The sequence below is a fragment of the Drosophila gunungcola genome, chromosome 3R, assembly GCF_025200985.1.
Source record: "Drosophila gunungcola strain Sukarami chromosome 3R, Dgunungcola_SK_2, whole genome shotgun sequence".
NCBI lineage: Eukaryota > Metazoa > Arthropoda > Insecta > Diptera > Drosophilidae > Drosophila > Drosophila gunungcola.
In genome coordinates, this window is record NC_069139.1 from 10377696 (window position 1) to 10400741 (window position 23046).

At 38.8% G+C, this 23046-nt stretch overlaps 11 protein-coding genes across 13 annotated transcripts; 4 read left to right on the forward strand and 7 right to left on the reverse strand.

Annotated features, from left to right (window-relative positions):
* The first annotated feature begins 29 nt into the window (after positions 1-29).
* Positions 30-1341, forward strand: LOC128264521 (protein phosphatase 1 regulatory subunit 7). The gene has a single exon (XM_053000043.1). It carries the CDS (start codon positions 268-270, stop codon positions 1246-1248), a length of 981 nt encoding a protein of 326 aa, XP_052856003.1. The 5' UTR covers positions 30-267; the 3' UTR covers positions 1249-1341.
* A 591-nt stretch (positions 1342-1932) lies between these two features.
* On the reverse strand, positions 1933-3584 carry LOC128264530 (protein CREG1). 3 transcript variants are annotated; one of them, XM_053000053.1, is made up of 4 exons: positions 3425-3584; positions 2714-3164; positions 2571-2652; positions 1933-2346 (listed from the first exon to the last, which is right to left on the reverse strand). In XM_053000053.1, the coding sequence occupies exons 2-4, from the start codon at positions 3155-3157 to the stop codon at positions 2237-2239; spliced, it is 636 nt and encodes a 211-aa protein (XP_052856013.1). In that variant the 5' UTR covers positions 3158-3164; positions 3425-3584; the 3' UTR covers positions 1933-2236. The 3 variants fall into 3 exon arrangements, with proteins under 3 accessions (XP_052856013.1, XP_052856023.1, XP_052856032.1); XM_053000063.1 differs by lacking the exon at positions 3425-3584 and having other exon boundaries at positions 2714-3291; XM_053000072.1 differs by lacking the exons at positions 2571-2652; positions 3425-3584 and having other exon boundaries at positions 2714-3254.
* Positions 3585-6265: 2681 nt separating this feature from the next.
* LOC128263419 (leucine-rich repeat protein soc-2 homolog) lies at positions 6266-11243 on the reverse strand. Its single transcript, XM_052998456.1, has 3 exons — positions 11085-11243; positions 8652-9228; positions 6266-8097 (listed from the first exon to the last, which is right to left on the reverse strand). Exons 2-3 carry the CDS (start codon positions 9124-9126, stop codon positions 6653-6655), a joined length of 1920 nt encoding a protein of 639 aa, XP_052854416.1. The 5' UTR covers positions 9127-9228; positions 11085-11243; the 3' UTR covers positions 6266-6652.
* Positions 11244-12421: 1178 nt separating this feature from the next.
* On the reverse strand, positions 12422-13511 carry LOC128263427 (uncharacterized). Its single transcript, XM_052998469.1, has 3 exons — positions 13357-13511; positions 13167-13298; positions 12422-12711 (listed from the first exon to the last, which is right to left on the reverse strand). The coding sequence occupies exons 1-3, from the start codon at positions 13451-13453 to the stop codon at positions 12641-12643; spliced, it is 300 nt and encodes a 99-aa protein (XP_052854429.1). The 5' UTR covers positions 13454-13511; the 3' UTR covers positions 12422-12640.
* Positions 13512-13518: 7 nt separating this feature from the next.
* LOC128263433 (uncharacterized) lies at positions 13519-13966 on the reverse strand. The gene is made up of 2 exons (XM_052998481.1): positions 13748-13966; positions 13519-13680 (listed from the first exon to the last, which is right to left on the reverse strand). The coding sequence occupies exons 1-2, from the start codon at positions 13935-13937 to the stop codon at positions 13622-13624; spliced, it is 249 nt and encodes an 82-aa protein (XP_052854441.1). The 5' UTR covers positions 13938-13966; the 3' UTR covers positions 13519-13621.
* Positions 13967-14735: 769 nt separating this feature from the next.
* On the reverse strand, positions 14736-15570 carry LOC128266563 (salivary glue protein Sgs-5). The gene is made up of 3 exons (XM_053003154.1): positions 15221-15570; positions 14979-15158; positions 14736-14862 (listed from the first exon to the last, which is right to left on the reverse strand). The coding sequence occupies exons 1-3, from the start codon at positions 15444-15446 to the stop codon at positions 14825-14827; spliced, it is 444 nt and encodes a 147-aa protein (XP_052859114.1). The 5' UTR covers positions 15447-15570; the 3' UTR covers positions 14736-14824.
* A 55-nt stretch (positions 15571-15625) lies between these two features.
* On the reverse strand, positions 15626-16678 carry LOC128266564 (salivary glue protein Sgs-5-like). The gene is made up of 4 exons (XM_053003155.1): positions 16562-16678; positions 16098-16473; positions 15852-16031; positions 15626-15695 (listed from the first exon to the last, which is right to left on the reverse strand). The coding sequence occupies exons 2-4, from the start codon at positions 16318-16320 to the stop codon at positions 15658-15660; spliced, it is 441 nt and encodes a 146-aa protein (XP_052859115.1). The 5' UTR covers positions 16321-16473; positions 16562-16678; the 3' UTR covers positions 15626-15657.
* Positions 16679-17600: 922 nt separating this feature from the next.
* Positions 17601-18349, reverse strand: LOC128266562 (uncharacterized). Its single transcript, XM_053003153.1, has one exon. It carries the CDS (start codon positions 18198-18200, stop codon positions 17703-17705), a length of 498 nt encoding a protein of 165 aa, XP_052859113.1. The 5' UTR covers positions 18201-18349; the 3' UTR covers positions 17601-17702.
* Positions 18350-18357: 8 nt separating this feature from the next.
* LOC128266565 (uncharacterized) lies at positions 18358-19074 on the forward strand. The gene is given in 3 exon segments (XM_053003156.1): positions 18358-18497; positions 18665-18820; positions 18886-19074. Coding segments are annotated over 3 exon segments (312 nt in total). The 5' UTR covers positions 18358-18460; the 3' UTR covers positions 19005-19074.
* Positions 19075-19968: 894 nt separating this feature from the next.
* Positions 19969-21157, forward strand: LOC128262441 (cathepsin D). Its single transcript, XM_052996710.1, has one exon. The coding sequence runs from the start codon at positions 19970-19972 to the stop codon at positions 21101-21103; it is 1134 nt and encodes a 377-aa protein (XP_052852670.1). The 5' UTR covers position 19969; the 3' UTR covers positions 21104-21157.
* A 438-nt stretch (positions 21158-21595) lies between these two features.
* LOC128256677 (lysosomal aspartic protease) lies at positions 21596-22970 on the forward strand. The gene has a single exon (XM_052987199.1). It carries the CDS (start codon positions 21596-21598, stop codon positions 22778-22780), a length of 1185 nt encoding a protein of 394 aa, XP_052843159.1. The 3' UTR covers positions 22781-22970.
* Positions 22971-23046: the final 76 nt, after the last annotated feature.

The window sequence follows — 23046 nt, forward strand, 5'->3', positions numbered from 1 at the left end:
GCTTTTTTAATACTGCACAAGAATGCTTATTACATTTTAACATAACTAATATGAAGTCAAATATAAACTAAAGATATACATATTGCTTAAACTTTAATTTAAATTTAGTATTTAAGTTTTGTTTACAAAACGTAACAGGCTTTGTGACGTCCAAACGTTCAGAACTAAAACCACCCCATCTTATTCAACACCCTGCCCTGGCGAAACAAACAAGAATAAAATTTAAGAAGTCTTTTAAATAAAAATACCGGATAACTTACCACCGACATGGGCGATGCTGACAGAGCAATGAACAATCCGGAAAAGGCCAAAACTGTGGCTGGAATCCAGGTGATTCCCGCCGAAGACGTGGCCTCCATTGAGGAGGTAATCACCATCGATCCGGAGTGCTACGAGCTGGATCTGAATCATCACCGGATCGAGAAAATGGAGAACTTCGAGCAGCTCACGCGGATCGAACGCCTGTTCCTGCGCTGGAATCTGATCAAGAAGATCGAGAACTTGTCCACTCTGAAGACCCTGATCGAACTGGAGCTCTACGATAATCAGATCACCAAAATTGAGAACCTTGATGACTTGACCAATCTGGAGGTGCTGGACATCAGCTTCAATCGACTCACGCAGATTGAAAACCTGGACAAGCTGGTTAAGTTGGAGAAGGTGTACTTCGTGTCCAATCGCATTACCCAAATCGAGAACCTACAAATGCTCACCAGTCTCACCATGCTGGAGCTGGGGGATAACAAACTGAAGAAGATCGAAAATATTGAAATGCTGGTGAATCTGCGACAGCTCTTTCTGGGCAAAAACAAGATAGCCAAGATTGAGAATCTCGACACACTGGTCAACCTGGAGATTCTCAGCCTTCAGGCCAATCGTATTATAAAAATCGAAAATCTCGAGAAGTTGGCCAGCCTTCGTGAGCTCTACATATCGGAGAACGGAGTGGAAACCATTGAAAATCTCTCAGAAAACAAAAATCTGGAGACCCTAGACCTGGCCAAAAACCGAATAAAGGCCATTGGTAACCTTGAGAGCCTGGAACTCCTAGAGGAACTCTGGCTAAACCACAACGGAGTGGACGACTGGAAGAACATCGAGCTGCTTAAAATGAACAAGGCCCTGCAGACCATCTACCTGGAACACAATCCGGTGGCCAAGGACGTCCGCTACCGCTCCAAGCTACGCGACATTCTGCCCCAGTTGCAGAAGATCGACGCCACCCTGTGCAAGGCTCCAGGATCCTAGATTCGTTGGCTGTAACCCTCTTACAAGACTAACCCATTTTTATTGATATACTTTGAGAAACTGCGTTTAAAATATATTTGAAATTAATCACTACCCAGGCTGATATTGGTCGTATTAAGCAGAACAACATGATCACTGATCACTGATGGATTTTTTACGAAAGTTCTGCTGAACGTGTATTAAAAAAATTTTTCCATCATGATCAGCAAAAAAAGGTGCGTAAAAATAGTACGCTACCTTTTCTTGATACATGCTACATATCTGCTAGCCTATATGGATGGTGTAAATATCAATAAGAATAAACAGAAAAATCTGAATTTAAACAAAACAAAAAAAAACAAGCAAAAATTAATTATTTAATGCGTAATTTATTAAAAGCGTTATGCAGAAAAAACTTGATCACTGAATACTGATCTATCAGTCATCATTTACTCCACAATCAAACGGTTAAGAGCTTACCTTTTTCGACCTCAATTGATATCGCTCGATCCTTACTTATATTATTGCGATCCTGTGTCTATTTGTCATTGAAGGTAAGAATACTTGAGAATAAATATCTCCAAAAGTGGTATGTGCACGAGATAATTAAACATCCACCTAGTTGTATAAGTACTTCTTGTCTCTTAAATGAAAATATATTTTTAGTTTTCATGAAAAGACAAGCCTCCTACAGTGAAAACTACATTTAATACTCTTTCGCTTTGTATAAAATAATTTGGCATTTCATTTTAATTAAATAATTACATTGTACCACACCGGTTTAATTTAATGAAATATACATATTTTAATTTGTATAAATTGTTCTTTTTTTGTGTTGTTCTGTTGAGTAAAATCACAGGGCTTATCTGATAAGTGTCTTTTGAAATTGTCTTTTGTCTGCTATACTTCTTTTTGTGCAAAATAGCTTATCAATTATTTTGTTGATCGCAAAGTACACAGTAAACAAAGTACATATATGAGGCGTCAGGTGGTTTCTTTATCGAGATCCTCAAATATATGCAGCGTAATAGTCGGAAGCGCTGACTTCATGAGGACCACCATAAAAGTCCAGCACAAATATATTGGTAATGTCCAGCTCGCAAAGGTAGAAAGTGTGGGCTGTGTGATAAACAATGAAATATTAACAAGATCGATTTTAAAGAAATGGAAAATGGATTGCATTTGTATTGCATACATTTATGCATATAGCAATCAATTTATTTTTTTCTTATAAGTTATCAGAACAGCAATAAATCGTATTCTGTGTTTCACTTTCACTTTGATTAATATTTGTTGTATGATTTCCTTGACATTATAGCAGAATTAAAAATTTAATAAAGTACCTTTTAGCCAATTTTTGGCAGCTGGGTGACGGCTAACATAGGCATCCAACGAAGGTTGATAGCTGGTTCCGTGGGGATCCAACTGATGATCGGAGTGGAATATTTTTAAAAAATATGAATAGTATTTATTATATTCCACATACTTTTTTGACCTGTCCGCTGATCATGGAGCGGGCACATGTGGGCTCCATGGGATCCTTTCCGCCATCCTTGCACCTCAGAGTCTGCTCATCGGTGAACAGGAATGTGACCTTGTTGTCTTTTTGCCAATCGGGACCAGTGAAATCCAGATCGGTCAGCAAAAAGCGAATCCTTCCCGTGGAGTTACCATTAGCATCGCTGTCATCTATGGAGATAATGTTGACCATGGGATATCCTTCCACTAGTTTATTGGTGGAGAGACTTCCCAAGGCCGCCCAATTGGCTCGATGGACAAGGTCCCTGGCGATCTTGGCGTGATTTAGTTCTTCTGCCCGCTTAAATTCCCTTATGAGCCGGGCATCTTCTCGGGGGGAGTACCCAAAACTGGGATTCGGGCTTACGAAGGCCAATATCAAGGCCACCAGTATGGAAGGGCAGGATTTCATGGCTGCACTGCAAGTATAACGATTCGGTTTTGAAAGATCACTGGACGGCTGAAAGATCGGGAATGAGGCATTTATGGGCACGAATGCGTATAGACTGGCCTTATCGTTCAGGTCATCGTAATGGCATACACTCCTCACACTTAATGTTCTCTGTGATTCATGCTAAGCGAAAACAAAGCGCACTAACAGATAGCATTGACCTCTTACGCCGTTCTCCCTCTTCCGTACGCCTTAGTCTGCACGTAATTCGCATATATATCTGCCTACCTGGACGATCTAGAGTGCTGGTACTACTCCCCTTATCGGTACTTCTGCTTTGAGATTTGTTTGTAAACTGACTGGGCAACATTTGCGCCTTTATTATCACCTGTCTCGAGTACAAAGAGCCACGAACAGCTGTTTTAAGCAGCTACCTCGGATTTGAGTCAGCTGGTGAGGGTGTATATGACACATTAAATGCCGCTATATTTGGAACCCCCGCTCTTAAAGTGAATTTTATTTTAATGGCAATTTTTATCTTAGCAACTTAGTCTTATTTTTTGTCACACTCGTATATTCAACCGAAAGCCCGATTGTTGATTAACTGGTTAAAATGGTTCCTAAACATCATTCAAAAAATGTAGCAAGCCTTTCTTCATAATTGAAAAAATTTCAATTATTACTTTAAAATTAAAAGAAATAAAATCTTTAATAAGCTCAACAATTTATTCCATAAATCTTACTTCAATAATAAGAACTGGATGAATACGTTCATGTAAAAACAGGTTTCGGAGAACAGCCACAACAAAAACTAGTCCGCCAATTGGAAATTAACCAAGGGTATTAGCTAATCGAGCTGCCAAAAACGGTAGCAACACGGCATTGCCAGATCAAAATAAAGCCAACGGCTGCGAAACTAGACTTGGATAGATAGACAGAACGAATTTATTGTTTTTTTTAACATTTTCATTCTTTTTATTTCGCAAATATGTAGGTATGCTTAAATATGTTTTTTCTTTAGGAGTATCATTATATTTTGACTTGATCATGTTTACCATTTAACTTGTACATTTCACTTTCATTTAACTTGACCTCAATTAACATTTATTGTTTCTATTTGCGATTGGCTCGAAATTTCGCCATTTTCTGGTTTTTGAATCTATCGTGTGTTTGTTTGTGTTTATTATTCTAGTGTGCGATTATTAGTTTAACATTTATTTGTATTTCTGTTACATTTACGTTTTCATTTTTGTACCGTTGGAAATATACTTTTGTTCTCATATTATTAGATTTTTTTATTGTAATTAAATTACTTTTGCCAGATTAGTTTACCCTGCCGCATACAGTTTGTTTGAAAAATATATGTACATACTATGCATGTCTCATGGAGTCCTCAAATAAATATGTACGTATAGATTTTGAGTGTTAGTCTCAAAAATTGGTTGTGTAAAAGTTGATCGTAAGTGTATAGTGTAAATATGTTTGGATGTAAAACATTTAAAGTTAGCTTCGTTGATTTATTGATTTTGTTAAAGATTTTTTTAAAGTTAAAGCCCATTTGCGTTGCATTGCAGCGGAGAGTAGCTAAAAATTCTATTTATTTTTTTTTTTGCTTTGCTTTTCATGACATGAAGCTTACGATATAAAAATAAATAAATCATTTTTTTAACTTGACTTTGAGCTGATTCAATGGAGTAGTACCATAATGGCAAATCGGTGTTTAAAGTTGTTGAACAAAAGTGTTTCGACATAGTTTAAATATTATTGTGGTGTTAATAATAAAGGAAAACGTTATCAAATACAAATGTAAATATATAATTAATTTCTTGATAATTAAACTTTATTTTATCCGATCCTATTTTTTAGCATAAATTAAAAATATGTTCTTTAACTAAAACTTGTCAAAACACTCTTCTCCAATCTACTATATATAGTTATTTAAATCCAACTTCGCTAGAACAGCAACTCTGAATCCATGTTATTTCTATGTATCTTTTGCGCTTATCAGTTATGTGGCATTTTACAATATTTTTTACTTTTAACTCTGTTTTACTTGTCATACAAATATCGTTGATTATGGTTTAGATAACTAAATGCATTTAAATCATCTATAATATTCATACAAATCAATTACAGACACACCCACATAAAAATGAAGTTACAACATTACCTTTCGCTAGTTTTATGCCATAAAGCCAAATATGCAAATGGCTGTAGTACAATTCTTGGTTATTTTATGCTTAGTCTGATATACAAAATTCTATGTTAGATGCGCCACAATCATGCCGATCCTATAGTCCACAGACATATACATATTTATGTTTACAAATGTAAACTTGCCTGGAGGCGCCACAAAAAAACACACTGGCAAACTTTTCATTTTAACAAATTACACAAAGTTTAATACTTGTTGCTTAAATTTTTTGCGCTTGCTTATACAAAATACGACTACGATATAAGTGTATACAGATTAATAATTTCTTAACCACTTTTTGTATTTAGTTTCCTTATTTTTTTTTGTTTTCAAACAATTCCTTGGCGCTTGCGTATTTTTTGTGTAGTTTTGAACGTTAGATTTTGCTTTCTCTATGACCAAAGATCGAACAGAAGGTTTAAAGCTTTCAATTCACTTTCGTTTCGTTTCGCGTATTACATTTTTGACTAGCTTGGAAGCATGAGTTAAATTAGAACCTAAAGTGTGGACTCTGAACTGGACTCGAACACAGAAAGAAGAAGCAAATCGGGGCAGTTTACAATACGCGGGACATTGGTATAACGTGTTAAAGCTATCGTTTTGTCAGCCAACGCACTCCAGTCGGGTTAAGGGAGTAAGCCACAAAAAAGGTTTGAAGATCATAATCGATTTTTGGAAACATTAAAAATATATTTTTAAACTAAAATTATTTTATGAACGTTGACTCAAGGGTAAAATATGTCCATACAAATTAGTGTTGATATAATTATTGTAAATTTAGTTAACGTAAAAATAAATTATTTCCTTATGATTGTGGATTTCTTTAATTTTTAATTTATAAATTCCTTTGCCGATTTTAGTTGGGAATTAAAAAAATCATATATAATGTATTTTTTTTTCTATAAATTAAAAAAAAAACAATTGAAGAACAATTTAAATTTATATAGAGTAAATTAAAAAAATGTATACATTTAGGATTAAAAAATAAAACGTATATCAAGAATACGTCACGTTTTTCCTATTTGGATTGGTTTTAATTAGATCGATTTGTTTAGAGCAAAACAACCATTTAATGTGGTTTCTTCCCTTAAGGATTGGGACTAAGGATGGGTACAAGATCTCGCTCGTTAGCTGAGATCGCACCGTTAGCGACGGTCGCTGCTTCTGGACGCAGATCCCCCTCCAGCTGCACCTCCGTTACCACCACTACCACCACCACCACCACCAACACTTCCACCGGGCGCCTGGTTCACCGTCTGCAGCTCATACTGATAGTAGCAGTCGCTGCCCACGTAGACGGTGCGCCAAACGCCGTCCACATCTCACATCTGGCGGTACGGCGAGTGCATCTTGAGCCACTGCAGCACCAGCGACGGCCCGCCCGCCTGGATCTCCGGTGGAATCGTGCTCAGCGGACACTTGTCGATGTTCAGATATTTCAGATTCTGGCAGAGGGCTAGCTCAAAGGGCAGCTTCTCCAAGCCGGGATTCTGGTTGATGTACAGATTCTCCAGGCTCTCCAGCGAACCAATCTCCTCGGGCAGGAACTGCAGGTTATTCTCGCTAACAGACAGGTGAGTCAGGTTGCCCAAATGGCCGATGCTGCGCGGCAGCATGGTGATCTGGTTGGTCTGCAGGATCAACCGCTGCAGCTCGTGCAACAGACCAATCTCGTGCGGCAACACCTCAATGCGGTTCTCCTCCAAGTCCAGTATCCTCAACCTCCGCAGATTCCCAATCGTGTTCGGTATCTTCTTGAGCATGTTGTTGGACAGGATGAGTATCTCGAGGTTTTGCAGGTTCATGATATCGTCGGGCAGCTTCTGCAGCGCATTCGTGGCCAGGTTCAGCTCCACCATGTTAACCCAGGTGCCAATATCCAAAGGCAACGCCGTTAGCATATTCTCCTTCATGTTTAGCTTAGTCAGCCCCTTGGCCCTCGAGAAAATCCCATAGGGGATCTTGTCGATGCGATTGTGCTCCAGGTTGATGCTATAGACATTGGTGAACTGCGCTGGTCCACCAGTGGGATAGCTGGTGAACTGATTCCGCGAGAGTGTGATTGTAGTTAGGCCGCTCAAGCTGGCCAGCATTCCGTCTGGCAGCTGGGTTATGCCGTTGCCCTCCACATTGAACTCGTCCATGCTCTTGCAGTTCTTCAGAGTGGCCGGCACGCTGCTCAAGCGATTGTATCTCATGCCCAAGCGCACCAGGGACTTGAGGTTGCCAATACTGTCCGGAATGTCCAGCAGTTCGTTGTGCTGCAGGTCCAGGGCGCTGAGGTTCACACAGTTCCCAATGTCCTCGGGCAGGTGCTCCAGGTGATTGTGCGACACGTCCAGGGTGGTGAGGTTCACCAGCGCCCCAATGGCGCTGCCCAGCTCCCGGATCTTGTTCTCCCGCAGACTCAGCATGGTCAGGTTGACCAGCTGGCGGAGATCATCCGCCACGGTGGTGATGCGATTAAAGCGCAGGTAAAGCGTGGTCAGGCTGCGCAGCCTATAGATCACCGGCGGAATCTCCGCCAGCTTGTTGTGCCGCAGATCCAGCACTTTCAGCTGGCTGCAGTTCTGCAGCGACTCCGGCAGCGAGGTGAGCGAGTTCTCGTTCAACGCCAGGTTGCGCAGGCTCACCAGGCATCCGATCTCCGGCGGCAACTGCCCAATCTTGTTGCTGTACAGGTACAGCTCCGTCAGGTGCACGCACTCCTTCACCGTGCTGGGAATCACCGTGATCGAGGATTTGCTTAGATCCAAGCGCTTGATGCCTGCGGGGGAGCATACGACATTATTATGTTAAAAGTTTGGTAAATAAATGTTCCAGGGAGTCAAAATAAAAAAAAATAAACATTTTTAGTGTCTACTCTTAAAAGTTGCATTAAATCAAAAAAACCGTTATTTTATAATGCAATGTTTTAGAAAAAGATCTATTAATAGGGGTTGAATTTTGTAATTATGTTTTCTTTTAGATTAGTAAAAATTCTTAAAAATGAGAGATGCAAATTCTTTAAAAGAATAAATTCTTAATAAAATAATTTTTTTATAAAGTTTAGCAAAAACTTTTTTTTTTAAAGAAGTCAGTATGATGTTTTATCTAAGTTTCAATTAAATTCCTTGAAAATGTGTGTATAAATGTAGTTATTTTTATTATAATTAGCTAAGTCTTATTTTTATGACACAATTCCTAAATAATAAAAACTAACAAAAATTAAATGCATGTGCATAATCCACTTACAGAGAGCTAGCTAATAGGAGTTAAGTGCGACTAATTAAACAGTACCGAAAATGCTCAGATGATGATTACATGATGGCATATACTTGCCTTCATCGCGGCACCGCTGCAACGCCTTGATGACGTCCTGGTCCGCCTGGATGGGCTTGCTCTTCTTGGTGGTGGGCTTGGGCTTGTTGGACTCCGGATGCTTGACGGTCACCATCTTGGGACGCGTCTCGGGCGGCATGGTTGCGTTGTTTTCGTTGTGTGGCTGGCTGTGACCGTTGCTGCCAGTCGGCTGTTGTCCACCGGCGGTGGACGCACTCGCTCCTCCCGCTCCGTTGGCCGGGCTAGTGGCGTTGGACAGCTCCTCCGCCCCGGAGATGGCAACCGCTGTGCCCGGTCCTCCGCCAAAGCAGAGGCTTGTGCCCTCGGACAAAATCTCGCCTCCTGCTCCTCCTCCGCCTCCTCCTCCGCCGCCGCCTTCTGCTCCGCCTCCCGGAACTCCGCCGCTCCTCTCCGCCTGTCCCGTGGACGATAACGATGTGGTCGATGCCGTTGCGCCCGAGGAACACAAGTTCATAATTTTGCCCAGCTTTGCGGTCGGCGGCGACAATGCGTTGCCCAGAAGTGTGCCCAAGCAACAGCAGCAGCAGCCCCAGCCGGAGGAACTCGTTGCTCTACCCTGCAATAAGAAATAACAATCAAAACTAACCAAAATAATCTCTGTTTAAGACCGAATTAATCGTTGGACTTTACTTTTTCCTGCCTGCAATCGCTGAAAAAGGAAAGGACGGGATAAAATAGCCGCCCGCATTCGTTTATGGCTGCACTTTATCAATTGTGCGTCAGCCGGGCGGCAATCGCATAGTGCGTCATTGTCATTGTCATGGCTCCCCCACCCATCCTCCTGCCCACTCCCATTTCCACCCATCCACTCCCCTTTCAGCCCGGCCTTATTACTTTTGCTTTTGTTTGTCAGTCGCCGTCGCTCCTTATTAACCAGTTGACCATAAACTTTTCAGAAACCCTCCACACGCAAATCAATAATCAAGCATTCCAACAGTGACGTCAAAATAAGGCAAAACAAGACTGATATCGGGTGAAGTTTGCGACTATAACATACCCAGTGTTTCCAAAACTTAAAAAAATTTGTTTTTAAATTCAAAATTCTAAGTCTAATGTATTTTTACTTTATTGAACAGGAAAATGAATGCAGTTACTAACCCGCATTAAAAATGTAGAACTATTTTTAATATAATTTCAATACTAGTCATATATAACTATAGATATAGAAAATAGATATGACAAAATGACGTCATTATCAAGAAAGTTTAAATTTGGATGCTAAGCTGAACATTTTTTATGAATATTTAAACAAAAACTTACTTTTATTCTTTAATTTTAAAAAATGTAAATATAACCAAATATATTTGGTTGTTGGGATATAATAATAATATAGTTCCAGTTCAGGAAAGTGCTTAATTAAATATACATTAAAAACAAAATGTACGCGTGTATAGATAAGATTAGATAAAAATTTTCTGCTTTGCGGTCATTAATTAAATTAGATTTCTCAAAGACTATGGGATTCTTTAAAAGTTGTCAATGCCGCGGGCCACGTTCAGGAATCGCATCCCCCATTCCACCGCCCACCCACCAGCCTTGCCACCCCCTTTTTCCCGCCCACCACGTCACTCACGGAATGCTCCTGGTATTTTAACGGCAAATGTCAAGGTCAGTGAGAGCGGGTGTCAGACGATTCCTGGAAAAGCCAGAGCCAATGCCAATGTCAAAGGTTGAAAGTGCACCGTTACGAAGGTCCCCTTGGAGTACCGGAAGCAGCGTAACCCGAACTGGATTGCTATTCAAAGCGAAAATTTGGGGACACGCTTCTCGGATTTCACAGATTTAGCATATGCGAACAATGCACATCGAGGCCAATTAAATAGTCGCTCAAGTGGAAGGTGCACGGCAAGAATTTAGGGTTTTTATGAAAAATAACCTGGTTCTTGGTAAAAAAAAATATCTTTAAAATTTGTAAAGTATACTAAATATTTAAGGTATTTCGGTTATTTGAAAAATGCCTATTTTAAAATATAATAGGTCATGCCAAAATCATGGTAAAAACAAACCAAGTTATTTGGTTGAAAAAACGATAACAAATTAAAATTCAAATGAACAAGAATACAAGAAAATTACCTAGCCGAACGATTTATTTTTCTGTGTGTAGGGTGTTTGATTCTACTGATCGGCTAATGCCCGGGGTATTGTACGCAGCTTACGATAAAGATCCGTAAATGATAGATAGAGAGGCGACCCGGGGATCTGACAGTTCTGATTCATGGTAAATTTCCATTTTTTATTGTTATTGCACGGTTCGAGCTCTATTGTTGTTATTGTTCTTTTTTCGCCTTGTTTGTGGGCGGGGAACCAAACATAAATCGGCACTGATACACATACTATATATACATATCCGCACAAACAGACACACACAGGAGCCAAACGCACTGATAACACAGTTTGAATTGTTTAACTTACTAGTTTCACTTAATATGCCATTAAATATTATTTCTAGGACGCTATTGTGTATTTACTCCGATCTGGACAGCACCGCACGCATTATTGTTATTATTCAATATGCAAAAGACTATTTGTGATCGATACTATCGATGTTGTTCTTTTAGCGTTAGGGAATTTGTGCCATTGCGTTATCGCGGTATTTTTGCTTGTGCAGTCACACTTTGCGTTTAGCGGTATTCTGCCTTGGGCAAAGACGCGGTCACATTCATTCACTCTTTTTCTCTTGTCACCCCTCTTTCTAACAGGAGTGTTAAGATAACATTTCTGTTGAAGTAAAGATGATCTTGTTCAATTACAAATGCAAAAAAAGAAGAAGTATCAATGTCCTCCCCACAACAACAAAATCAGATACTTGTTCATTTTAGTTTTGAATAATTGCATATAAAAATATATTGCATTTGATTTTGTTAGCGTTGTAATTGGCGTAAGTGGCGTAAAATGTAAACACTTCTTTTTTTTTGCTAGTTAAAACTTACTAAATTGTAGACTAACACTTAACGAAAGATTTAATTAATATATTTTTATTATTCTCTTATAGAAAAACAACAGGAAAAACTTATTTGTCTAAAATGTTTGTTTAAAATGTTTTTGTTGTAAAAATAGCAATTATGTGTTAAGTAAAATCCCGTTACTATATATGTAACAAAAATATGTAAAGAAGCTTCATTATCAAGCTTTTGGTCTTGAGCTTTTGTATTTTCTTGCCTCAATATATACAATGTTGAACCGTTTCGCAAATCAAGGGAAAATAAATACAAATTTGGGCGCAATGTACATTTTATAACTGCTATTTTAAAATTATAAAATAATATGTATTTCGATTACGGTTTTTTTTTAAAGTACCCGATTTAAAAGTATTTACCGAATCGTTTTTTAAGGACACGCGCGTAAACAAAAAAAACACCAACACGTATGCAACAAAATGTGTACGACAAACACACACATACACCAACATACAATCGCGCACACAGCTGAACGCAATACACATGGGGATGTTATACATATTTTATGAAACGCAATTCGATGACATTGCAATGCAGTCAAGGATTTCCCCCCATTTTCCCGCAAATATGCAACAATTTTGGGAGCAACAAACACCAACCTGTTTTTAAGTCGCAAAGCGAGAAAACTTTTCAGCCTTCAGCGCCCACAAAAACACGCGAGTATATGTGTGTTGTATCCTTTGTGCTGCTCCTGCCTGCCCAAACAATTTTTCGCTTGCGACTTTTCTTCTTCGTCACTTATTTTTTAAATTTTCTTTGATTTAATCACTGTCACTCAGTACACTGTTTGCGTATTTTTATTACACTTTAGCTTAATTTATTTTCTTTATTAATTCTCGTTATTTAAAACATTAACAATGTCGTAAAAAAGGATGGCTTTGCTGGGAAAACAACGGAGGACAATTGGCGATTTTCGCTCGCATCCACATTGCGTATACGACGCGTGCGCATTGTCCTGCTGGCGCTCTCTGGCGGTGAACTCCGGAACTGCACAGCTAACGAAATCGTCCGCTAGATTTTTAACATTTGCAGCTCGTCGTTGGTCATAAATTCACAGGCCCTTTCTGCTATAATGCGATAATCTATGAACATTAAAGAACAAATTAATTGCAATTTTTAGAACAGATTTCTTTGGTCAATGCTTACAAATTTATATGTTAAAAAAAAAATTGAAATGCAAAATAAGCCATTTAAAATGGTGAATATTAATAAGCTGGTTTGAATGTAGTCATAAATTGATTTTTTAAAGTTACCATATCATGCTTCCTTCTGTGAACAAGTTAAATAGTTCCTTCTTGTATGGATGCCAATTTTACGAGCATATTTCAAAAAAATTAAAAAAATTCACAGGATTTCCAAAAATTAAAGAAAAAAATGTTAGTAGTATTTTTAGATTTAGATATAAAACCAAAGTTGTGGGTACCTCGATCACAATTGCTTTTTAAATTTAGTTATTTCCATTACATTTCAATAAAAAATCCCAGGTTTCAACAATGTCTAAGTTATTACTTTAAAACTCTTAGACTAATAGACATACCCCTCTGATACTTGCAGTTGTACATTCGCATCACACAACTGCTGGCAAAAGTGCGTAGGCAACCATCTATGACGTCCAGGGCACATACTACACGATAGCCCATGGGACACACATCGTGGCATTTCTTGGCACCTTGAGAGGTCATGTATTTTCAACAGTGTTTCATATGTATTTTTCAATTTTGACTTACCTGTCAATGTAAACATCTGGCTCTCAACTACGATAAATATACCTAGAAGCACACAAATGAGAAAAATTGTGTTGCCCAACTTGCAGACAATTGGCATTTTTACTGTCCAACCGTTCTTAATGTTTGGTATTAAAATGTAACGCCATAAAAGTTTTTAGAGACTGTCAAAAATATTATTTTGTATATTTCGTGTTGTCAATTGTGTCAATATTTATACATTCTTAAAAATATTCAGCTGCTTCTCCTGCGCCTGGTAATTTCCCCCCTACCGTCTGCATTCATCCGAATCGTGTGTGCATCGACCCGTCGAGTCTTTTTTCCATTCTGGTGAAATAATTTTAACGAATAATGGCTATAATCATGACACTTTATTGCAGTTTTCCTAACTCACCTTCACGCTTTTGGCAGGCATGCCGATCCATTTCGCAGGGATTTCTGTAGGTGCAGCGAATTTCCCTGCCGTTTCGCACAGTTTTTCCGCAAAGATAGTCAACACCTATTCGTCTACAATCATAGTTACAGACCTGTGACTGTGCAATTCCTATAAAAGCCAACAGGACAGCAAAGATAATCAACTGCATTTTGGGGCGATTGCAAGTTAAATGTCTCCAGCTGCTGACTTAATTAAGCTTTATACGTGATCAGATTTAGGCCAGCCAACGAACTCGATTCGATTCCCATATTGTCAGAATAACACAAAGGCTTTGCTCCCATATGCCGATCTAAATTCTTCTGCACGTGTAACTACGCATTATGAAGTATTAAGTATAAAAATAAGAACTCAGAGCTACAAAATTAAATAATGCTACGATGAAATAATAAAAGTGTACTTTTAGGCATTGTTTTAAAACACATATTTAAAGGGCGAAAACATCCGTTGAAACAAAAAATATATTGGCAAACACTTAAAAACACACTGAACCTTTTCAAAATTGTTTTGCTTTTTATCTTGTCAAATATTAAAAAATACATTTTTTCATTCGACAGTTGCAAAAAAAAATTATTTAATATATGATCTATATATATTTATTATTTGTACATCCGAAAAACAAAAAAATGTAGAGGAAATTATCGTTCTTAAAACACCATAAGACACCAACTGCAGCCAACCTAACGAATTCACCCCTGGAGAGATCGTTTTTAGTTTAAGAATCCTTTATTTCTCTTGTAGCACTAAATCTTTTGGGCAATGATAAGGACAGTCATCTAGTGTTATTTTGACATAGTCAGTCTGAATGTAAACAAAATTACTGTTTAAATAAACAGGAATAGCTAAAATCAAACTTTTGATTTTATATAATTTGTGTAAGCTAAGTTCAAAATAAAAATTCATAATAATTTTACTCTTTTGTATATTTTAATTAAAGTACTAAATAACATACATGTAAGGAATCAAAAATATTATTCAACTTTGTAGTGCTCTCTATAGTCGTCTCTGTTTTGAAAAGAGTTTGATATAATAACTTGTTTAAGAGCACGAGCCGATTGAGGGGTCACCTATATATGCTGGAATTGTTAGACATTAATAGCATTAATATTATTAAATATTAAAAATTTATAAAAATAAAAAAATCTCTTGCGTTAAACATTTTTTAATATATATTATATTAATATATACTTGCCATTAGAGTTTTCGCACGCATACTGATTCAAATGACAGCGGCTCTGAAAGGCCATTTGGCGATCTCTTTTGACTCCATTGATGTCCACGTAGGAAAAGGAGGCACATACTTGTAGACCACTAAGAGAGCAACTACCTGGGCAATGGGCCATGCACTTATCCTTATTAATGGGAACCAAAGCTGTGCAAAAAAAAATATTTCTTATCATCCTAGTGATTGATTTACGCATTTTGCAGACTCACGTTGCAAGCACTCGTTTTCCCTTAGACAGTTGTGGGATCCAAATAAGCACGAGTTTTGAAAAACGCGACAATCACCTCCTGAAACTGCCCAGATAAGATTTTTGGCATAGGGATCGCATCGAAACTGTAAAGTACAAGCTCCGGAACAATCTCTGATACGAGCCAAACTTATATGGAAAAAACCGCAAAGCAGAGCCCCGAGAAGTGATGGTTTATAGAGATCCATTATGATAATGAGTGTTCATCCAACATGTGCCATATTTTATAGCCCGGGATCTTCCGATATTAAACCTCAAGCTGAGCAAACAAATTGTCTGTGTAAGCAGGTGAAACGAAATGATTTTTTTTGCTCACAAAAAATTAATGAATGTGTAGTTTTTGCGAAAATAAAAGTTATTGAAAACATATTGTACAGCAATCATTTTATTACTAATAGATTAGGCGCAGGGTCCAATGCGAGGTTCATTTACATAGGCTAAAAATACATAAAACAGAAGAAAATAAATATATGTTTTAAAGATTATTTGTAATTAACTTTTCACCAGATAATCTTCCAATTTATTAGTTTTTATTTTTAAGAACTGATAAAATTGGGAGCAATAAAAATTGTATTGAAATAGAAAAAGCTCACCTTCGGCGTGACGGCAGGCGTAAAGATCCAACAGGCAGCGACTTCGGAAGGTCATGTCCCGGCCTCCAGTTGTTCCATTGCTATCCGTATAGGGAAACCATCCACACACCGGAGGTGCGCCACGAGAACACATTCTCGGACAGGATTCCATACACTTTTCCTTTGTAATGGCCACCATTGCTAAAAGGTATCCATATTATACACCCTTAAAAATGAAATTAAGAAATAAATATTAAATAAACTTACGTGGCAAGCATTGGTTGGCCCTCATGCAGTTCTTATTACCAAAAATACAGCCGTTCTGGAAAACTCGACAAACGCGATCTACTACTGCCCAGACTAGATCCTTATAGTAAGGATTGCATCTTACACGTGAGATACACGTATTCGAGCAGTCTGTTGTTTGGGCTTTATTCAGGTGAAAAAATCCACCCAATAAAACGAATAATAAAAAGAGCTTCACGTACATGTTGCTAATAATGAATACAGGTGACTGAATTGCTTCCCATTGGATTCTGATATATTTATAATTTTAAACTCATCACAGCCAAGTGTTTTGAACTCGATCTTCAACAATTAAATCCATGTATGAACAGCTTGAATAGGGCTCCTCTTATGCCACCTGTTAAAATATACAAAAAACACATTTCAGCAAACAATTAAAATAAATCGTTTATAATATTTATCGTAAATAAATAAAATGTTATTACTTAACTGGCGGCAGCGGTTTTGTACCGTCAAAGTTCTTCTTTTTCCACATTTTTTAAGAATACTAAAAAGGCTGCTTTGAGTAACTGTTATTAAAATGAGGCATAAAATAACAAAATGCAATTTAAAACTGACTTGCATTTCGGATTTCAATTAAATAAATAAATTGTATTGATTTTAGAGTTCCTATATTTTCCACCGACTCAAATTTGATTAAAAACAAAATCCATGCTTGGCATCAATTGGTCACATTTCTGGTGCATAAAAAAATAAAAAAAAGCTATCAGGTAGGCTCATCTTCATTGATAGCTATAATCTTCTTGAGTTTTTGAAAGTCATTGCCTCTGCGAGTTTCCGGTTTTGGCTTTCAATTCGAAAGTAAAATCTACGCACTCGCAATTTTTCGCTTTTGATTGACTTTGTCTTTTGAAGGGGTATTAATTCGACAAAAAAAAAGCAGCAAGCAAATATTTGAACCCCTTAAGTAATAAATCGTTGGCTCTGTCAGCTTGGCGACACCGCGTGCGTATCTCGTTGGCCAACTTCAACGCCCACCCGTCGGTCCGCCTCGTTTTGGCCCGGTCCGGCCGAAAATACATGACAGTCGACAGGTCGCAGCCAAGTGAATGGGAGCTCTGAGTGTTGGGAGCCCAGAGCGCTGGCTTTATTTTCACTTCACTTTTGCACTCGAAAACTATTTTTTTTAAACTCAGAAATGGAAAGAAAGTTCAACAAGTAATAATATTAAATGAAACAAGTCCTAATATGTTCGCAAAAGTGTAACCAGATTTTGTACTCCTTAATATTTAGACTACAAATCCGAGAAATTTAAATAAGTTTTTAAGTTATGAGCTTTATTAACTGAGAATTAACAATACTTACTAAGAAATAAATTTAAACAGTAAAACTGCATGTGTTAAATATATTACTTTTTTTGATCCAAATTCACCAGATGCTTAAAAATCTCTTCTAAATAATAGTTCTGAAATCGAAAGATTTGTTTTACTTGTATTTTTCTTTATACCTAACTTGTGTTAAACATTAACTTAAAACATTTTGCTTTAATGTATTTTTTTCATAATATAGTTTAAAATAATTATAATTTAATTTCAGTGTCTTCAGTTTATGGCTCTGTTACTATCCTTAAGGTATTAGCTTTATTATATTAACCTTCTTTTTATTCTTGAACCCCGTCTTGAAGTCCACTTTGTAAGTGCGAAAAGTTTTCCGGTTGACTAGCCGATAGACGCATCTTCCCGGCTTTTCCCGGCATGGGCTATTCAAGCTCCTAAAGCCTTTCAAAACACGAACATTTTTATCATTTTTAAGGCCATTCTTAAAGGCAACTTTGATGGTCCGTCCCGTTTTCCGATCTTCCATCAGAAAGACAACGTTATGACGCTTTTTTGTTCCTGTCCTTTTGGGCAGCACATAATACTTGTCCTTTGGGTACAGAAAGGGGTAGCATTTTGTACATAAAGTACTTCGGAATTTCGCCGACTTTGGCTGGACTTTAATGTAATTTTCCGTGTTTCCATTGGATGCCTCGTTATCATTAAGCGGTTCCTCACTAATGGATTGACCGAGTGTCAGATTCATGACCGCCAAGAGCATCCACACCCACATCCACACAGCAGGCATGACCAACTTTCAATTGGACCTGCACTGATCTCTTTAGGGAGTTCAAGTGGTGGTCGGAACGAATCGATTTGTGGCCGAAAATGAGCGTTGTAAATTGAAATTCAAACACATAATTGTTAACCTGACCAGCACGTTTGCCGTTCGGACTTCATAGCCATTTAAATTGATCCCAGACTGAGTGAAGGTTATAGCGCTTAACCAGTTTTGCAATTCGATCGGTAGGTGTGGAATTTTTTTCGAAATGAATAGACAATTGAGCGATGATTCTCCAAAAAGACTACACTTTATCGTCGAAAGGTAATAAATACTTAATATAAGCATTTAACAGCTGTATTTATTCAGAATCAGCGCATCTCAGTGGCTATAAAAGCTCAACTCATTCTCACAAGTCAGTCATAATAAATCTCACTTTTCTCGAATTATGAAGTCGCTTTTTGTGATTTTGTGTATGTTTCTTTTCTCAGCTGGAATTGGGGCACAATCCAGGACAGGTTGTCCTGATATCTGTCCTGCAGTTTATCAACCTGTCTGTGGAGAGGCTTTAGTAAATGGAAAATTGGTGCGATGTGAATTCAGCAATGGCTGTGTAATGGGTGTCAGCTCGTGTCAAAATAACATACGTAAGTGTCATATAATTTACTCTTAATGAATTTTACTTTAATAATCCAATTATGTTACCTTGCAGGTTTTAGCGAAAAGCCTTTGAATGAATGTGCACAAACAGCTCCCATTTGTAGTGAATTTCGCTAATCTAAAAATATAATTTTGCAAATAAACAACCGTGTTTCACAAACTCCGTTATGACGATAATTTACTTAATAAATTTACTCTTTTTGACAAATAAAATATGACTCATCGCTATTGCTGTTTTCTATGGTACTGACATATTTATTTAAGGCGCATGATTGTTGAATTGCAATATTCCTTTTAAAATATGTTTTTATACAAATATTTTTGTTTACATTTTTGCCATTGATAGATTTCGGAGTATTATTTTCAGCAAAAACCAAGTACCAATACCCGGCACCAAAGTGAGTGGCTCCATACCGGCGATTGTGGACCCCGGAACCTCGCTGCTCACAGCTCCCACAAAACTGTACAACAGGATCAACAAGATCATCGGCTGTACTGAGACCTCTAGCTGGGAGTGTTGGATGAAGTGCTCGAAGAGAATAGCCGACCTCACGTTGGTCATAGCGGGCAAGAAGTTCGTCATCTATGGACACAAGATGAAGATGAAGGTGAGAACGATCAGGGGCAAGTCCATTTGCATATCGGCCTAGTCCGAAGCGGAAGGCGAACCAGTGATCCTGGGCGATGCCTTCATTAGGCATTTCTGCACGGTGCTCGACCTGACCAACAGTCGCATCGGATTCGCTGCCACCACTTCGTCCACTTAGGCTTACTCTTCGTATTCCAAAATGTACCTACAATATAACCGAACTCGAATAAAAGGTCATTAGAAATCTAAATGTTCCATACTTGTTTAGACTTGTACAACTCTTAAGCATTGTTGTGGGCTTATAATTAAACTATGAACTTTTAAATGTAAAACTTTTTAGCTAACCAAAGTATTAAAAGTAATAGCCAAGTTTTCTTTAAATATTTTTATTTCTAAGCTTAATTTGTTACTCTTAACAAGCGGCTTCGACCTACCTACTTGCTGGTTAATTAGCCCAAACAGCTGTAAAGTTACATGAGCAAATACTTTAATAAAAATCCAAAAATCGGACAGTTTTTTTTCAGTTCTTCAAGTAAACTTATCGAAGATGCTTCGCACTTGGTTTGCTTTACTCGCGGTTTTGGAAATAATCTTTGTCAGTGGAAGCATGTTGAAAGTACCGCTTTATGTCAGGAAAAAGTTTAATGGAAGTGAGCGGTTCTTTGCCAGAAATTTAACTAAAGAAATTGAGACACTAAACCTGGCGCTGCAGACCCACCAAAACCTAGAATATTATGGGACGATTTCCATGGGAACCCCAAGGCAAAATTTTAGTGTGATCTTCGACACGGGGTCCTCGAATACTTGGTTGCCGTCTAGTAATTGCCCGAAAAGTAATTCAGCTTGCCAGAATCACAAGCAGTACGACTCCTCTCGATCAAGTAGCTATATTCCGGATGGTCGAAACTTCACCCTGCGATATGGATCTGGCAAAGTGGTTGGCTACCTATCGAAGGACACTCTGCAACTTGCTGGAGCTAATCTACCCGGCATTATCTTTGGAGAAAGCCTATTCCTGCAACACTTCGCCTTTGACTCAGTGAGATTTGATGGACTGGTGGGCTTGGGTCTGGGAGTTTTAGCCTGGGCCAACACGACACCTTTTTTGCCACTATTATGTGCTAAACGATTGGTTGAAGAGTGCATATTTTCGGTTCACCTTCGCCAACACTCGGGTAATTTTCTAGGAGGGGAGTTACTCTTCGGTGGCTTTGACAAATCAAAATTTGAAGGAATACTTCATTACGTGCCGATCAGCCGATCGAATACTTGGAGTCTGGAAATAACCAATACCATCGTAGGAAAAACACAAATTGGTGGTAGGATCAATGCCATTTTGGACACGGGTACCTCGCTGGTCCTGTTACCCCAAGGAACCTACGATAATCTGCTAAAGGCCCTATCAGCTAAGCTAGAAAACGGCTATAACGTGCTTACCTGTAAGAAAGAATCCTTACCTGATATTAATATTGCCATCGGAGGCAAGGTATTTCCCCTAACATCCAACGAATATCTGATTGAGATAACATTTCGTCATAAAAAGATATGTGTGCTGGCCATTGCTCCCATTAAAATGAGTTTTTGGGTGCTGGGCGATGTCTTCTTGAGGCGATACTATACGGTTTATGATGCCACAGACAAGCGGATTGGATTGGCCAAGGCGGTACGAAGTGCTGGATAAAATAATACACAGGTCTGATGAAAGTAATTTAAGCCTATTTTTCTGTAAGCATATTTCCATATCCTATCAACTTACGCTGATACGATCTTAATAAATTTTGTGTGGAAACTTTTTGTTTGAATTTTCAGACCTTAAAAATGACAAGACCCAAATATGTGCAAATTAAAAATTTAAATTAATACAAATTCGCTGGACCGGAATGTGTACTAGTGTATAAGTCTAGCCCACTGTTCGCACAAGTTAATTTGGTAATTGCCCATTGCTTTGTTTATTCAATTACATGTACTCGCCCTATTTATCTACTATTTACGCAAACATTGAAGTGCGTTCAACCACCACCATTAGCCGATTCCATTTGAATGCCAGACGAATTTGGCCATTAAATTGCTCCATTTGCAGGTGCTATAAAACAATCGCCGCCAGAATCTCTGCCAATTAGTTAAAAGGGAATTTACAAACGGTTCGGATCGATTTGATTTTAGTTGCCCAACGATGCACTGCCTCTTTTGGTTGTTGTCCGTGTGGATCCTGTGCCTGTTTGGGCCAAACTCCCAGGCTCAACTTATCCGCGTTCCCATGCAATTTCAGGCCTCTTTTATGGCCAGTCGTCGTCAACATCGTGCCGGTAGATCGTCTCTCCTGGCCAAGTACAATGTGGTTGGTGGACAGGAGGTTACGACACAGAATGGTGGAGCCACCGAAACGCTGGACAACCGGTTAAACTTGGAGTACGCAGGACACATCAGTATTGGCACTCCGGGTCAACCGTTCCACATGCTCTTCGACACTGGATCGGCCAATCTGTGGGTGCCCAGTGCCGAGTGTTCGGCCAAGAACTTGGCCTGTCAGCACCATCATCGCTATAACGCCAGTGCCTCGAGCAGTTATGTTCCGGATGGTCGGAGATTTGCCATGGCCTACGGTACTGGCAGCTTGTCGGGGAGGTTGGCCCAGGACACGGTTTCCATTGGCCAACTGGTGGTGCGAAATCAAACCTTCGGCATGGCCATGCACGAGCCGGGCTCCACTTTTGTGGATACCAACTTTGCGGGGATCGTGGGATTGGGTTTTCGAGCCATAGCTGAACAGAAGATAAAGCCATTGTTCGAGAGCATGTGTGATCAAAGCTTAGTGGATGAGTGTATATTCTCGTTTTATCTGAAACGTAATGGCAGTGAACGAATGGGTGGTGAGCTACTCTTTGGTGGTGTGGACAAGTCCAAGTTCTCGGGGTCCCTAACCTACGTACCCTTAACTCTTCCGGGCTACTGGCAGTTCCCATTAGATGGTGTAGAACTGGGCGGTACAATAATCAGCCAGAACCGTCAGGCCATTGCCGATACAGGTACTTCTCTATTGGCGGCTCCTCCAAGGGAATATCTGATTATTAATAGCCTGCTTGGCGGCTTACCCACATCGAATAATGAATATCTGCTCAACTGTTCTGAGATCGATAAATTGCCCGAAATAGTGTTTGTTATTGGAGGCCAGCGATTTGGATTGCAGCCCAGGGATTATGTAATGAGGGCAGCCAATGACGATGGTTCGACAATATGTCTGTCCGCTTTCACCTTGATGGAGGCGGATTTTTGGATTCTGGGAGACGTCTTCATCGGCCGATATTACACCGCCTTTGATGTGGCCCACAGGCGGATTGGATTCGCCCCAGCAGCCTAAACAACATGCTTCGCTTAGTTGCGTTTCCAATAGATAACACACATCCGTTCTATTTAATGGCAAAACTTTGCCTTAAAACGGGGCCGGAGAGAAATCACGAGAGTTGGTAACAGAGAGGGATTGAAACCAGTTTTGTGGAAAAAAGAGCTGACCGACTCACGTTCAGGTTCGACGAGCCCGTCGAATAGATAATATTTAAATAACCTAAGCTACTCTCTGGCAAGAAAGGTGTTGTTATTGTCAATCAAAACTAAAATGCTCAATAA

Excerpts from the sequence above, each read along its gene's own strand:
- LOC128264521 (XM_053000043.1), top strand. The coding sequence starts at position 268 with ATGGGCGATGCTGACAGAGCAATGAACAATCCGGAAAAGGCCAAAACT.
- LOC128264530 (XM_053000053.1), bottom strand. The coding sequence starts at position 3,157 with ATGAAATCCTGCCCTTCCATACTGGTGGCCTTGATATTGGCCTTCGTA. Across the intron at positions 2,653-2,713 it reads TCAGCGGACAGGTCAAAAAA|TTGGATCCCCACGGAACCAG; the intron begins GTATGTGGAATA and ends TCCGATCATCAG. Across the intron at positions 2,347-2,570 it reads TGCCAAAAATTGGCTAAAAG|CCCACACTTTCTACCTTTGC; the intron begins GTACTTTATTAA and ends TTTATCACACAG.
- LOC128263419 (XM_052998456.1), bottom strand. The coding sequence starts at position 9,126 with ATGAACTTGTGTTCCTCGGGCGCAACGGCATCGACCACATCGTTATCG. Across the intron at positions 8,098-8,651 it reads GCAGCGGTGCCGCGATGAAG|GCATCAAGCGCTTGGATCTA; the intron begins GCAAGTATATGC and ends GCTCCCCCGCAG.
- LOC128263427 (XM_052998469.1), bottom strand. The coding sequence starts at position 13,453 with ATGCCAATTGTCTGCAAGTTGGGCAACACAATTTTTCTCATTTGTGTG. Across the intron at positions 13,299-13,356 it reads CCAGATGTTTACATTGACAG|GTGCCAAGAAATGCCACGAT; the intron begins GTAAGTCAAAAT and ends TGACCTCTCAAG. Across the intron at positions 12,712-13,166 it reads CAACTGCAAGTATCAGAGGG|ATTATCGCATTATAGCAGAA; the intron begins GTATGTCTATTA and ends TAATGTTCATAG.
- LOC128263433 (XM_052998481.1), bottom strand. The coding sequence starts at position 13,937 with ATGCAGTTGATTATCTTTGCTGTCCTGTTGGCTTTTATAGGAATTGCA. Across the intron at positions 13,681-13,747 it reads TGCCTGCCAAAAGCGTGAAG|AATGGAAAAAAGACTCGACG; the intron begins GTGAGTTAGGAA and ends TTATTTCACCAG.
- LOC128266563 (XM_053003154.1), bottom strand. The coding sequence starts at position 15,446 with ATGGATCTCTATAAACCATCACTTCTCGGGGCTCTGCTTTGCGGTTTT. Across the intron at positions 15,159-15,220 it reads GGAAAACGAGTGCTTGCAAC|CTTTGGTTCCCATTAATAAG; the intron begins GTGAGTCTGCAA and ends TTTTTTGCACAG. Across the intron at positions 14,863-14,978 it reads TGCGTGCGAAAACTCTAATG|CATATATAGGTGACCCCTCA; the intron begins GCAAGTATATAT and ends TAACAATTCCAG.
- LOC128266564 (XM_053003155.1), bottom strand. The coding sequence starts at position 16,320 with ATGTACGTGAAGCTCTTTTTATTATTCGTTTTATTGGGTGGATTTTTT. Across the intron at positions 16,032-16,097 it reads GGCCAACCAATGCTTGCCAC|CAATGGTGGCCATTACAAAG; the intron begins GTAAGTTTATTT and ends GATACCTTTTAG. Across the intron at positions 15,696-15,851 it reads CGCCTGCCGTCACGCCGAAG|CCTATGTAAATGAACCTCGC; the intron begins GTGAGCTTTTTC and ends ATGTATTTTTAG.
- LOC128266562 (XM_053003153.1), bottom strand. The coding sequence starts at position 18,200 with ATGCCTGCTGTGTGGATGTGGGTGTGGATGCTCTTGGCGGTCATGAAT.
- LOC128262441 (XM_052996710.1), top strand. The coding sequence starts at position 19,970 with ATGCTTCGCACTTGGTTTGCTTTACTCGCGGTTTTGGAAATAATCTTT.
- LOC128256677 (XM_052987199.1), top strand. The coding sequence starts at position 21,596 with ATGCACTGCCTCTTTTGGTTGTTGTCCGTGTGGATCCTGTGCCTGTTT.